The sequence below is a fragment of the Cucurbita pepo genome, chromosome 2 (assembly GCF_057944985.1).
Source record: "Cucurbita pepo subsp. pepo isolate OVF chromosome 2, ASM5794498v1, whole genome shotgun sequence".
NCBI lineage: Eukaryota > Viridiplantae > Streptophyta > Magnoliopsida > Cucurbitales > Cucurbitaceae > Cucurbita > Cucurbita pepo.
The window spans coordinates 12484053-12496629 of record NC_141799.1 but is presented as its reverse complement, the minus strand read 5'-3'; the positions used below and the strand labels follow the sequence as shown (position 1 = coordinate 12496629).

The window sequence follows — 12577 nt, the reverse complement described above, 5'->3', positions numbered from 1 at the left end:
TAACGCCAAAGGTTTAATTCTCACTTTTCCCTTGCCTTTTCTAATATTTTATTTCCTTATTTGAACACAAATAATAATAATAATAATAATAATTTTAAATGACTATTGCCCGTGTTGGATCTCGGTCTACTGTCCTTGGGCAATGCCGAACGACGACGATTTGAAGCAACCTGCAAGAGGATAATTTGAGCATCATATGATATCGTGTCTAACGTACTCTGATGTTTAAGTCAATGATAAGGTCGGAGAAGTGGACAACTAAGTGTCACAATTGCACTATTGAGGCAATGAGACAACCATTGTATGACATTTGTTTTAACTTGGTGAAGAAGTTAGTTGTATGGAAGTCGGACTTTACGGACAATTTTGACATAAGATCGAGTCTCTGGTCACGTTTGAGAGAAATATTTTAGAAAACGTGAGCAAGGAAATGCGTTGAAAAACAATTTGAAAGATATCAATGTTATAAGCCAAAAGTGAATAAGCTACCACCACACTTTGATAGCGTATAACCGAGTAGAAATAGTTGGCAACTAATCACATCTTTTTGGGGCATTTTAACATTGACAAGTGCAAACACGATTTGGGTGAAGAGTCATACACCCCGTATTGACATGATAGTAATAGTAAAGACCTAAACTATGAAAGCAAGTAAAAAATGTTTGGAACCGGGATGCGGCCATGGACAACACGTCCTGAATAAGTATGATTGGAACATCTGACACGCGGTCACATGTAACACGTTTTGGATCGTAACACAAAACAGATGTACGATTTCACCTACCTTTATAAAGAGTGGATCTCATGCTTATATTGCTTTTCTGGTATGAATGTATATGCTTTGTGATGAGACAAACAAGTAGATCTTTCCGAGAGATTGATATCTGGTTTGTATGGTCCAATCATTATTTCAACTCAATGAGCTAATGATTGAGGCATTGTGGCATTCCCCTCATTTAGTGAATCATGCCTATGGAGTTCGTACTCACTCAAACCATAACAAATATCATTGAATTTTTTCGTTCCAAATACACATTCTTAAAAATCGAAGAAATCCTATGAAATTCAATCATTTTAGTTGACACAAACAAATTTATTTAGAACTCATTGCGATTCGAAGTCCCTCAAAATTATAGGCAACCGGGTCAGACCATTAAAAAAATGTGCAAGTGTTCTTTACCATAAAGCTAGTCCATGAGGAGAAGTTGAGTTCCAATAAAAAAAAGAAATCTAAGATATTTATATCATAAAAAAAAAAAATCCACATGCAAATCTTTAATCTTGTTTACAAATTCCCTATTGAGAAAAAGCATTTACAAACATAGCAACTCTTTAATTCATCAATAAAATCTTGCCTGATATTTGTTTTTTGCATCTTTATTCTGGAGCTGCCTTTTTAGTTGGCAAGATTTTGGTTCTTTTCTTCTTGCATTCAATCTTCCTTTTCAAACATCATAAAGATGAGCATCTTCTGAATTATGGCTCAGTTCTGTTATATTCGTCCATCAAAGAATATTACAATCAAAGCCACGATCAAGGATGGATCTACAGTGCCAGGAAAAATGGTTAGTCGAAATCTTCCTCTTCTGACGCAAATTTGGTGAAGCTTGTGCATCAGGCTTGTCTGCATCAAAAAAGCAATAATCACCACAACTCTTTAGTTACCAATGCAAATGACCCTTTGGAGTTTATGCACGAAGGAATGCAATGTCAATGCAATAAGAATTCAGTTTATTTCACAAGAATTTCCCCCCTTTTTGCCAATGAACCATAGCTTTCTAAGATGTGTCAAATGAAAGACACTAACATAGACTCAGAGGAGAGGTATTGATGATTTATTTACAGATTTCACCATCCATAAGGCTTTCACCTTGCATAAGTTGCACACTATTTTGAAAGTGTTGGTATCTTTGTTGAATGCTCAATCTAATTTGAATGGCATTGGTGATTAAGTAACAAAACAATTATGAGCTTCTGATGGGCATTGGTGTTTAGTTGAATATGAAACCAAAATTAAAAATGATCTAATCAATTATAACTCTTTGAATGTTAATAGTAACTAGGCTGTAGCAATTAGCAAGCATCAAGTTAGCAACATGCTTAGGGATGAAATGAACAGCCTTATAAGAACATTCTTCCATATGTTTATTGCTATACAGTACCTGAGCCACTATAGTGTTGCCTTTATATATAGTACAGGATCTCTGGAAAGGAAAGCCTTTCATCTCCAAGCTAGCATTTGAGTCGTCTGAATTTTCACCCACAAGGAAGACTTTGAATTCAGTTCTTCTAAGTTTGTTGAGTGTTCTTTCCACTTTGAAGAGCAAGTCCTGCTCGCCAATATCCCCCTTGAAGCCTTGCCAAGATTCTTTCTGTGACCAACGCAAACTTGTTCACATTATTTCAGAAAAACAGCAAAAAGGAAGCCTTCCTGCGCTTTAACAACTCTAGCAGAATACTATCTTGCAACTATTTCACGAGTTCATATGGAATGATAATGACCAAATGCAAAGTAATTATTAGCAAGTCCCAGCGATCACAATCCTAAAATCTTAAACAAGAATAAGGAACATAACAGTAAAAAACCGTACAAGAAAGGATCGATAGACAAACTGAATGACCTAAAATTCTAAAGCATTCTGTAACAGTAACAGCCACGAACAAGAACACTAGAACCTATACACTAGCAAAACTTCTCCCAATTTTTTCGTATTAATTTAATGGATCTAATTCCTGAAGGCAGAGTAAAAAAAAGGAAAAATGTTGTTGTCATGCTGAATCTTGTCTAATTGTTTATTCATACGATCGAGACAAAATTAACCGATAATACAGAGCTTCCTAGAATTGGAAGCTTCCAACTCTTCACATGATTAGGAACTTGTGAATCACAGCAGTATACTAAACACAGCAATAGTAGTGAAAGTTAGGATAAAAGTAGACTGAATTACTCACGTTAACGCGATGAATAGAAATGAGAGGACCGGCGGCGGCGGCGGCGGCGGCGTCGTGCAGCACAATCTTGTCAATTGACGACGATTTCAAAGATTGACGACTGAGTCGAAAAATGATATCGCCGGAGGAAGTAGTTACGTGGTCGGGATGTTTTTTGGATAGGAACAAATCGACGGGAATGGGGAGAGGTGCGGCGCAGATGGCGGGATCTGAAGAATTAGCCATAATCAATTAGATTTGCAAGAAAATGAAATGAAAATTTTGGAAGAAAATTAAGAGAAGAGGAAAATAAAGAATGTCGGAATAAAGTTTACTTTTCTTAATGGAAGGAAGGAAAAACGCAGAATATATTATTTCAGCTGTCAATTTTTTCTTATTTTTAATATAAAAATATTTGTTCCAAACAACTTTTCCATACATAATTTTCAATTCCCAATATAATTATATATATATATATTTTTTTTTTTTAATATAAAAATATTTGTTCCAAACAACTTTTCCATACATAATTTTCAATTCCCAATATAATTATATATATATATATATATATTTTTTTTTAATATAAAAATATTTGTTCCAAACAACTTTTCCATACATAATTTTCAATTCCCAATATAATTATATATATATATATATATATATATATATATATATATATATATATATATATATATATAAAATTATAGGGTGAGGCGGAGTTGACCGTGTCGGAAGTGGAGACAGGGAATCAATCCCCTTTTGACTGTATAAAAATATGTGAAGCTCGGCATGTCCGAAACTACCGGAGAACGTTCTTTTGCATGTCTGAAACCACAGGAGAACGTTCTTTTGCTGATATCATCACCCATATTTGATACTGGATCATTCATAGCATCTCTATTCATTGCAGGTTGGTTATTTGTCAACACGAGTTTAGCTTACGATGTTTTTGGAAGCCCTCATCCAAAGGCCTACCCTACAATTTGGTGAACAATTCTCATGTATATATAAGGTGAGGCAGAGTGGAGCAGAAATTTGATAGAAAATGCGTGGACATATGTTCTCTGAGAACGACATTTTACTGTACGCGTCATCGAGCTGTCGACCGTAGAAGAATTTGAATGAAATTTCATTCATTGATTATATAAATTACACAAGACCTAACTAAAGAGATGAGGGACTTCCAAGAATGTAATAATCTACGACTAATATTGCCAGTGCCCACCAATCAATCAAATTGTGTAGCTCCTTATGAACCCCCAACTGATTGAATGTTGGTGGCACTCAGATATCAAATAATCCGAATGCTTGCTTCATTGCCCGCCTGCCACTTGGAAAACTTGTTCTTTCAGGTACCAAAATAACATAATTGGATGATAATTATGCTAAAAAACACACTTGTTCTTCTTACTTACACTAACCACAATCAAAATCTAGGCCCCGTCTCGAGATCGACAGAAGAGATGTAACAACCCAAGTCACCGCCGGGAGAGGTTTCCACACTCCCTTCCAAAAATGTTTCGTTCTCCTCTCCAACCGATGTGAGATCTAAAAATCTACCCCCTTCGAAGCTAGCGTCTTCGCTGGATTTGTTCCCTTCTCCAATCGATGTGAACCCCCCCAATCCACCCCCTTCGAGACCCAGTGTCCTTACTGGCACACCACCTCGAGTCCACCCCCTTTGAGGCTTAGCCTCCTTGCTCGCACATCGTCTAATGTCTGGCTCTAATACCACTTGTAACAACTCAAGCTCACCGCTAGCAGATATTGTCCTCTTTAGACTTTTTCTTTCGGGCTTCCCCTCTAGAGAGAGGTTTCCACACCCTTATAAAGAATGCTTCGTTCTCCTCCCCAACCGATGTGGGATCTCACCAGAGAGATCACCGAAGGGCTTGGTGAGTGTGAGAGAGAAGAAATCTGCTGAAAATAGGAAGGTTTGGGAAGGAACATAACAAAGAAAGTTTCTCAGATTTTGGTCTATTTTGGAAACGTTTTAGAAACAAGAACCCGACACATCTGTTTCTCAACAAGAAACAGAGAACGGGAATATATTACCAAAGGAGGCCTACAGGGCTTTTAATTTCTATTGAAGTAGCAAAGCAAAGTGTATTTTGACCTCTAAATCTCCAAAGGAACATCCCTAGTCATTACAAACACATTCCTCTCCCTATTAAGCAACTCACTTAAGGAAAATGGTAATACCTGATTTAGGACAAGCGGTAGAACAAACATCCCTCTCCAAAGACGAAAAAAGCTGTCCTATAATACCAAAAATTCAACGGTAGGACCATCTCCAATCTTCACCCTCTTCGTGACCACCATTACTATCGTAATCAAAACTATCGCCATCGTCTTCGTCAAAATCACCATATATTTCATCCTCGTCTAATTGAACTCCATTCTCTGACAGGTCGTCCTCTTCTAGACCATTAAATTCTGAGGACTGCTTGTCCTCATCATCTTCTTCTGATTCTTCATTTGTAGATTCACTTTCCAACTCTTCTTCTTCAGACGCCTCATCCGGGTAATCGAAGTGTGGATTGTTTTCAGCTGAAACCAAAAAAGATATTAGAAACAACAGACATTAGTTATAAGTTAGGTTTCTAAACTAGAGGGAAAAACCTACTTACCATTTGAATCATCACTTTCATAGTCCGAGTCATCAGGCCCATCATATAGATCCAAGTCGTCGACTTGTATCCTGAAAAAATATGTGAAATGATTTCCAAAAAAATAAAATAAAGTATAACCCAGAGAAGAGAGGGAAAACAGAGAGAGAGCGAGAGAATAACGCACAAAGGAAATGGATTAGAGGCATCGTCCTCGGCAATCAGAACATTATTCTTCACAGTATAGTAGTCATATACATAATCATCTACGGGCACTGTAGAACAAGTGAAAACACAGACATAACAATAAGAAATTACAGTAACGACAGCCCTATGAACATACAAATGATATAACAAAAGGGTGAGCTAGGAAGGAAACTCAGGCAAGGCAAGAACTGGAAAACAAATGGAAAATGGAGGATAACTATTCTCCTCATCCAACGCAAATCTGTTTCGAATTGCCTAGGACTTCAGTTGCATTATCTACCACTACAGTTGTAAGACAAAACACCTTAAGTGACTGCTGGATTAAATGAAACTTACAATCTTGTTTCATTGTGTTTGCATTTATATCTGACTCAATCTCTTCAGCAGCACTTGGAATAAACTCTCTTAGTAAAGGGAGATAACTTGATAACATACTTTGATCCTCCAGAGTCATACACCTGCATTAATACCGAAAGAAAATTTGGCCACATAAATGAGGATCTTATAGAATATCATGACCAAACAATATCATAATGACAGAACTAAAGAACTAACTCCGCCTTTGGTGCTTCACTTGATGTTTCATTTGTATCAAGACGAACAATATCATAAATATGATATGCATCATGTAATTGGTCGTCTTTGGGATCTTTAATCCCTTTCCTACTTCTCCATATTTGCTCAAATCTAGCTTTTTTTGCCAAAACCTAGTAAAAGGAGAAAGCAGTAGCACAAAGAACCCATGTTACCAACATAATATAACCAGTTCAACATATGAACAAAACTTGGTCCGACTAGAGAATGCCATCTATAATCTAATCTGACAAATGCTTCAGGTAGAACATTGATTATATCTATTTTAAAAAAAAAAAAAGCAATAAAGAAAAGTCATCATAGACCAGACCTCTTGTTCTTGTCTAGTTTTAACCAACAGCTGTTCTTGTCTTGGCTGCAGAACACTAGATAAAGTGAGAAAATTATTCAACAAGTACCGCACAACTAAGAACCAAACAAACAACAGACAGGACAGCATACACTCTCTCTCTTAAAATTTCTTCTGCGCTCCTCATTCTTTAGGTTATTTTCAATGTTGCCAGCAGCATCAGGTGCCTAAAGGGAAAACAGCAGGGGATGAAGATGCTAGTTAAAATGTCCAAGAAGGAGATTAATAACTGACCACAATACTAACCACGAAAGACTGAATAATGTCAACTGAGGCCTCAGAGCTTCTCAGTGTCTCCACATGCTGTACAAAAATCTTCTTAGTTTTAAGTTCCTCTGATGCAAGAGAAAGCTATTCCATCAGGGACGGAGTTATACACAGCCATATTTAAATATACTTCATTGACCCATGCAACTGAGAAATCCAGTACAATTTTGATCGAACTATCAAAATTTACATTTAATCAATTGGCAAGAACAGTAAAGTAAATAAATCCATTCACCCCTCCCTCACAGAAAAAGAAGAAACAATAACAACAATGAAATCCATCCAATTAATTTTCTTATGAAGGGACAAGGAATCCATGTTTGTATTTTTTTTTTAAAATCACTAGCCATGCAAACACCAGGGTATAATCAGGAGCAGTTACTGTATATTCTTGTGGAAGAATCATAGATAGCTGCTAACTGCTGTTTCCTCTTTTCACCTATGTACATTATAGAGTGATTGGTGAAAAGAAAAGAACGCAATTATAGGTTCAGAAATTATCAGACCTTTCTGGAACGTTTCAGAAATAGACAAATTATCAAAATCCAAAAGAGGTCGTTTCAGTGGCCTCTCATTGATTTCCAGCCCTGCAACATACAAATTATCCGAACGTCAACTCGAAACGAACAATTCAAACTCCATTTGATACGTGAATAGTTAGAAATCAAAAGAGACGGCTAATATCCAAAAATTACAAAAATGTAAAGGCGATTCATCAACTAAAATCAGCAAGATGAAGGCCTTGATGAAGTGAATGAAAAAGAGCGTCCGAAGAGAACTCACATAACGCATCGAGTCGAGACTGGGAAGCTTTGCGCTTAACCCTAACTAAGACTGGCTTTTCGTCCGCGAATTTGGTAGCAGAAGAAGAACTCTCGCCGATGCTGGCCATATGCTAAGCGATCGGAGAATACGATCGACGCTCTAGAACATGCGAGCCGGAGAACAACTACGAACTTCTTGTGTTCCCTAACAACAGAGGGTTGCGCTTTTAAATATGAAATATTAATTTTTTTGGGTTTAAAAATTTTATCTTTAAAATATATATATATATATATATATTTATTTATTTATTTATTTCTTTATTTATTTCTTTATTTTTAGAACTAACTATTTGATTTAAAATATTAATTTAGTTTATGAAATATATTTTATACAGGAGGTTAGATTTTTTCCTTTATTTTTATCTTATTTTTCAAGATTTAGTTAATAGTATATTTTATTTTATTTTTATAATTTAGTTGGTAGCGTGTATTGTTTTTAGATGGTGTGAACATTAATAAAGATTAAACTTTTAATCTCATTTTTGTTTATCGTTCTTAACAAGAAATTTCATAAGATGAAGATTAAAATGGGGGAGGGTGTCACAATCGTATTAGAAGATAATAGGTTATGACCTTTACATGCAGACAAACAAGGAGGCAACATGCGAGTGGCGCCCATCTGGCCACGTGAGAGTCGAGATAAACAAGTGTCATAATGTGATCGAGGAGTATGGTGTAACATTTAATACATCAAGAAGAGTGTGCATAAAAACAGAGCTGAGATATAAACAAAATTAGAGACAACATGTCGTCGTGAATGCTAGAGACTAGCTCAAAGAGAATCGAGTATGGCCCTGAACCATAACCTCAAAAGTTAGAGTTTCTGCATGAGTTTTAGTGAGCAACTCTGGAGTTAAGTTCTTTTATATAAAATATGAAAGCCCACCAAATTTGGCGTCGATAGGACAACATACAGATACACCACGTGTAACGACCCAGATCCACCGCTAGCAGATATTATCACCCAGATCCACCGCTAGCAGATATTATCCTCTTTGGGCTTTCCCTTTCGGGCTTCACCTCAAGGCTTTAAAACGCGTCTGCTAGGGGAAGATTTTCACACCCTTATAAATGGTGGTTTGTTCTCCTCCCCCAACTAATGTGGGACATCACAATCCACCCCCCTTCGGGGCTGCCCAACGTCCTAGCTGGCACTCTGTCCTTCCTCCAATCGATGTGGGACCGCCCCCAAATCCACCCCCCTTTGGGGCCCAATGTCCTTACTGGCACACTGCCTCGTATCTACCCCCCTTCGGGAAACAACGAGAAGGTTGGCTCATCGTCCGGTGTCTGGCTCTGATACCATTTGTAACAACCCAGATCCACTGCTAACAGATATTATCCTCTTTGGGCTTTCCCTTTCGAGCTTCCCCTCAAGGCTTTAAAACGCGTCTGCTAGGGGAAGGTTTCCACACCCTTATAAAATGGTAGTTTGTTCTCCTCCCCAACCAATGTGGGACATCACACCACGAGATCATATGATTGTTTACTAAAGTTCTGTCTACTTTTGCGAGACCTAAAATGTTTCAAGATGTACTATAGGGGAGACATGATATTAGGTATCCATCTCCCCATATACCATGTGACCTAAGTGAGTTACTCTAGGGCACACACGTGCATCATGGCAATACTAGTATCTTGTACGTCTTCCTATGGAAATAAGGCTTTAAGAATAGTGTCGGATGACATGTGTATGTCAATATTACGCTTCATCTCTTGAGTCGAATGTCAATATATAGGGTCGTTCTTCGGTAGTGATGCATAAATGACTTGGCATGGACATGAAAGAGTTCACGCCTTGATAATATTAAGATGAATGGATGTCCGAGGCTTAGCGATTTTAAAGTTGACTCATGGATTAATCTCAATAAGCATATCCGAGCGAGCAGAAAGGCCGATAACATCTCAAGACTTGGGATAGCATCACGAAGCGTAGACTACGTTGTCGAGAATCAAAACAACGAGTTGAGATGCAACGTTACACTTGAATAACTTTGTCTTAGAATAGAAACAAGGTCGAGTCTTAAAACTTAATCTAGAATAAAGACAAGTCGGCTAGAATTGCAACAAGTGAACACACATGTATGGTCGAACAAACTTAGTTTTCGCACGAGTTGTGTTTGGTCGGCTAAGGAGAACCTCGCTTAAGATTCGACAAAGCTGCAAAGATGTAAAAAAAAAAAAACATACAATAAAACTTCAGTTTCCCTCTCAGCCTTGTCATGATCGTGTCAGAATCACAACGCCGCACAAAGTACAACCGTGACACGAGGCATCACTATCTTCACTCGTCCTACGAACATCTCGACAACCGCAACAAGTTATTGAACTAAAATTAAAAGTTTATATAATTTAAATTTAAATACTAAAAAAAGTAAATAAACTAAATTTCAACATAAATAGTAAAGTAGAAGGTGAAAGTGGTAAATAGTTTTACCTCAGTAATTATTTTTCACTGAACAAATTCCAAAACAGGCTAAATCTTATTAAAAAAAAAAAGAAAAAAAAACAGCTATTTACTGTCTTATAACATGTTTTTCCACCATAATTACAAAATAAAACATACCTTTTCTGCAAATAAAATTCAATAAAATTTCCATAAATCTCAAGAACAGTTCTTATTGAATATTCGAATTCCATGTTCGTCTCAAACAAAGAGGGATACATAGCCTAAACGAGCGCCGCCCCTGTTTCCTGTCTCCGGGAAGAAATTGCAGAACAATCATTGCTCTGTTCCACTCTGTTCCATGTCTTCCAGAGCTCTTCAATGGCTGAGTCTTGTCGGAATCATATGGCTTCAATCCATCAACGGAACCAGTTTCAATTTCCCCTCGTACTCATCTCAGTTCAAGCATCAGCTCTCCATGTCGCAGCTGCAGCTCAATAATCTCGCATTTGCCTCCGACGCCGGCAAGCTTTTCGGGTTCGTCTCTGGCTTTGCTGCTAATTCTTTACCCCTTTGGTTGGTTCTCGTGATTGGTTCTTCTCTTGGTCTTGTCGGCTATGGCGTCCAATATCTCTTCATTATCAACAAATTACACGACCCCTCTTATTGGGTCATCTTCTTGCTCACTGTTCTTGCCGGAAACAGCATTTGTTGGATCAATACTGTCTGTTACATTGTCGCCATTAGAAACTTTAAAGCTCATCGCCATGTTGCTGTCGGGATATCAACTAGTTACCAAGGATTAAGCGCTAAGATCTATACAGACATTGTCGAATCAATGTTTTCTAAACGGTCGTCCAAAAGAACAGAAACATTTCTTCTCTTGAACTCTGTTTTGCCATTGGGTGTTTGTGTTTTGGTGTCGCCGTTTGTTAGAGTTCATGTCGTGGAAGAACAGGGAGGTTTGGAAATTGGGGTTTTTTTTATCTTTATGATAACCATAGCTACTGGATTTTTTGCTGTTTTTACGAGCTTGGGATCGATTTCGACAAAGCTGTCGCCATTGACTGGTTTGGTCGGGATTTTGGTGTTTCTCCTCCTGCCGTTGGCGGTTGCAGTAGCGGAAAATGTAAAACGAAAAACAGAGCAACCGGAGAAACAGAGAGACGCCGTTGAGACGGCAATGGAGGAGATCGGAGCGAAAGAGATGTTGAAAAGAATGAACTTTTGGTTACATTTTGGGGTTTATTTCTTCGGAGCAACACTTGGGTTGGTGTTCTTAAACAATTTGGGACAGATAGCAGAGTCTCGCCGGAGCTCCGGCGTTTCATCGTTGGTGTCTCTGTCTGCATCGTTCGGCTTCTTCGGCCGCCTGACACCGTCGCTTCTCGACCATTTCTTCCCAGGGAAGTTGATGAAGTCTAAGCCAGGATGGATGGTGGCGCTGTTGGGAGCGATGTGCGGCGGCTTCTTCCTTCTTTTATGGCCGACGGACATGAGCTTGTGTACAAGCACGGCCATAATTGCAGGGTGTACGGGCGCCATTACGTCGATTGCTGTGTCGGTAACAACAGAGTTATTTGGTGCTGATAATTTCTCTATAAATCATAACCTGGTGGTTGCCAATATTCCTCTTGGCTCGTTTCTTTTTGGGTCTCTCGCCGGGTTTCTTTACCGGATGCAAGTGCCGGCGGGCGCCGGAAAATGCATCGGAGTTGAGTGCTACAGAGCCGTTTTCTTCATTTGGGGCTGCCTGTGTCTGGTCGGAACTTTGCTGGCGCTGGTTCTGTTCGCTCGGACCAGAAGCTTTTACTCTACAAAGCGGCGGATGGTTGAAGACGCTCCGCCATTGCACGTTTTGCCACTATCAATAGTTTCATAGATGAGTAGGATATTGCAATGCAAGAAATTAGGAATTATTTTATAGAATTGTTTGGAAAAAAATTAATTAATTGAAGTTGGCAAACTCGAGCATAGTTTATCGATTAAAATGTATGTTTTTTTTAGCTAAGAGGTCAAATTTTTAAGTTTTACCGACGTTCCATTTATCCCATTTAACCTGTCTTGATAAAATCACCTCACGACATTCTACTATTCTCTACCGCACTCAAGTGAATGGATTTCGATAGCGTTTCACTGGTTTTTTGTGATATTCACTTTCAACCCGATTCACCATCTATGTGCCCTTTACGTCCAGTTATTTTGAAGAACACTTGTCCAACTCCCTGTCTTACTGTGGTTGATGGCATGAAGTTAGATAGGGCTTCTTCGAGTCCTATTATGATCGTGCACTGGATGAAAGAGCTTTACAAGCGGCATTCCCCGTCTTCACGCACGAGAGATTATTGGATTGGGTTTTCGACCATTGTTGAAGATTCTCTACCGTTATTCCTGTGGGAGTCTGGGTCGT

The 12577-nt window shown here is 38.3% G+C and overlaps 3 protein-coding genes across 5 annotated transcripts; 1 reads left to right on the top strand and 2 right to left on the bottom strand.

The window, feature by feature from the left end:
- Window positions 1–1216: 1216 nt before the first annotated feature.
- On the bottom strand, window positions 1217–3277 carry LOC111787677 (LURP-one-like protein (DUF567)). The gene is made up of 3 exons (XM_087121162.1): window positions 2953–3277; window positions 2163–2372; window positions 1217–1624 (listed from the first exon to the last, which is right to left on the bottom strand). The coding sequence occupies exons 1-3, from the start codon at window positions 3175–3177 to the stop codon at window positions 1493–1495; spliced, it is 567 nt and encodes a 188-aa protein (XP_086977288.1). The 5' UTR covers window positions 3178–3277; the 3' UTR covers window positions 1217–1492.
- Window positions 3278–3989: 712 nt separating this feature from the next.
- On the bottom strand, window positions 3990–7943 carry LOC111785923 (RNA-directed DNA methylation 4). 3 transcript variants are annotated; one of them, XR_002813725.2, is made up of 11 exons: window positions 7741–7943; window positions 7464–7544; window positions 6937–7025; window positions 6783–6857; window positions 6652–6696; window positions 6303–6454; window positions 6084–6205; window positions 5728–5815; window positions 5562–5632; window positions 5134–5481; window positions 3990–4261 (listed from the first exon to the last, which is right to left on the bottom strand). XR_002813725.2 is itself a non-coding variant. In XM_023666301.2 (10 exons), exons 1-10 carry the CDS (start codon window positions 7847–7849, stop codon window positions 5207–5209), a joined length of 1107 nt encoding a protein of 368 aa, XP_023522069.2. In that variant the 5' UTR covers window positions 7850–7943; the 3' UTR covers window positions 4876–5206. The 3 variants fall into 3 exon arrangements, 1 of the variants encoding a protein (XP_023522069.2); XR_002813726.2 differs by having other exon boundaries at window positions 3990–4255; XM_023666301.2 differs by lacking the exon at window positions 3990–4261 and having other exon boundaries at window positions 4876–5481.
- Window positions 7944–10276: 2333 nt separating this feature from the next.
- Window positions 10277–12168, top strand: LOC111789045 (protein NUCLEAR FUSION DEFECTIVE 4). Its single transcript, XM_023669668.2, has one exon. It carries the CDS (start codon window positions 10529–10531, stop codon window positions 12047–12049), a length of 1521 nt encoding a protein of 506 aa, XP_023525436.2. The 5' UTR covers window positions 10277–10528; the 3' UTR covers window positions 12050–12168.
- Window positions 12169–12577: the final 409 nt, after the last annotated feature.

Coding starts and splice junctions, on each gene's coding strand:
- LOC111789045 (XM_023669668.2), top strand. CDS start 10,529: ATGTCTTCCAGAGCTCTTCAATGGCTGAGTCTTGTCGGAATCATATGG.
- LOC111787677 (XM_087121162.1), bottom strand. CDS start 3,177: ATGGCTAATTCTTCAGATCCCGCCATCTGCGCCGCACCTCTCCCCATT. Junction 2,373..2,952: donor TTTCTATTCATCGCGTTAAC/GTGAGTAATTCA, acceptor CGTTGGTCACAG/AAAGAATCTTGGCAAGGCTT. Junction 1,625..2,162: donor GCAACACTATAGTGGCTCAG/GTACTGTATAGC, acceptor TTTTTGATGCAG/ACAAGCCTGATGCACAAGCT.
- LOC111785923 (XM_023666301.2), bottom strand. CDS start 7,849: ATGGCCAGCATCGGCGAGAGTTCTTCTTCTGCTACCAAATTCGCGGAC. Junction 6,455..6,651: donor AAACTAGACAAGAACAAGAG/GTCTGGTCTATG, acceptor TCCTTTTACTAG/GTTTTGGCAAAAAAAGCTAG. Junction 5,633..5,727: donor GCCTCTAATCCATTTCCTTT/GTGCGTTATTCT, acceptor ATATTTTTTCAG/GATACAAGTCGACGACTTGG.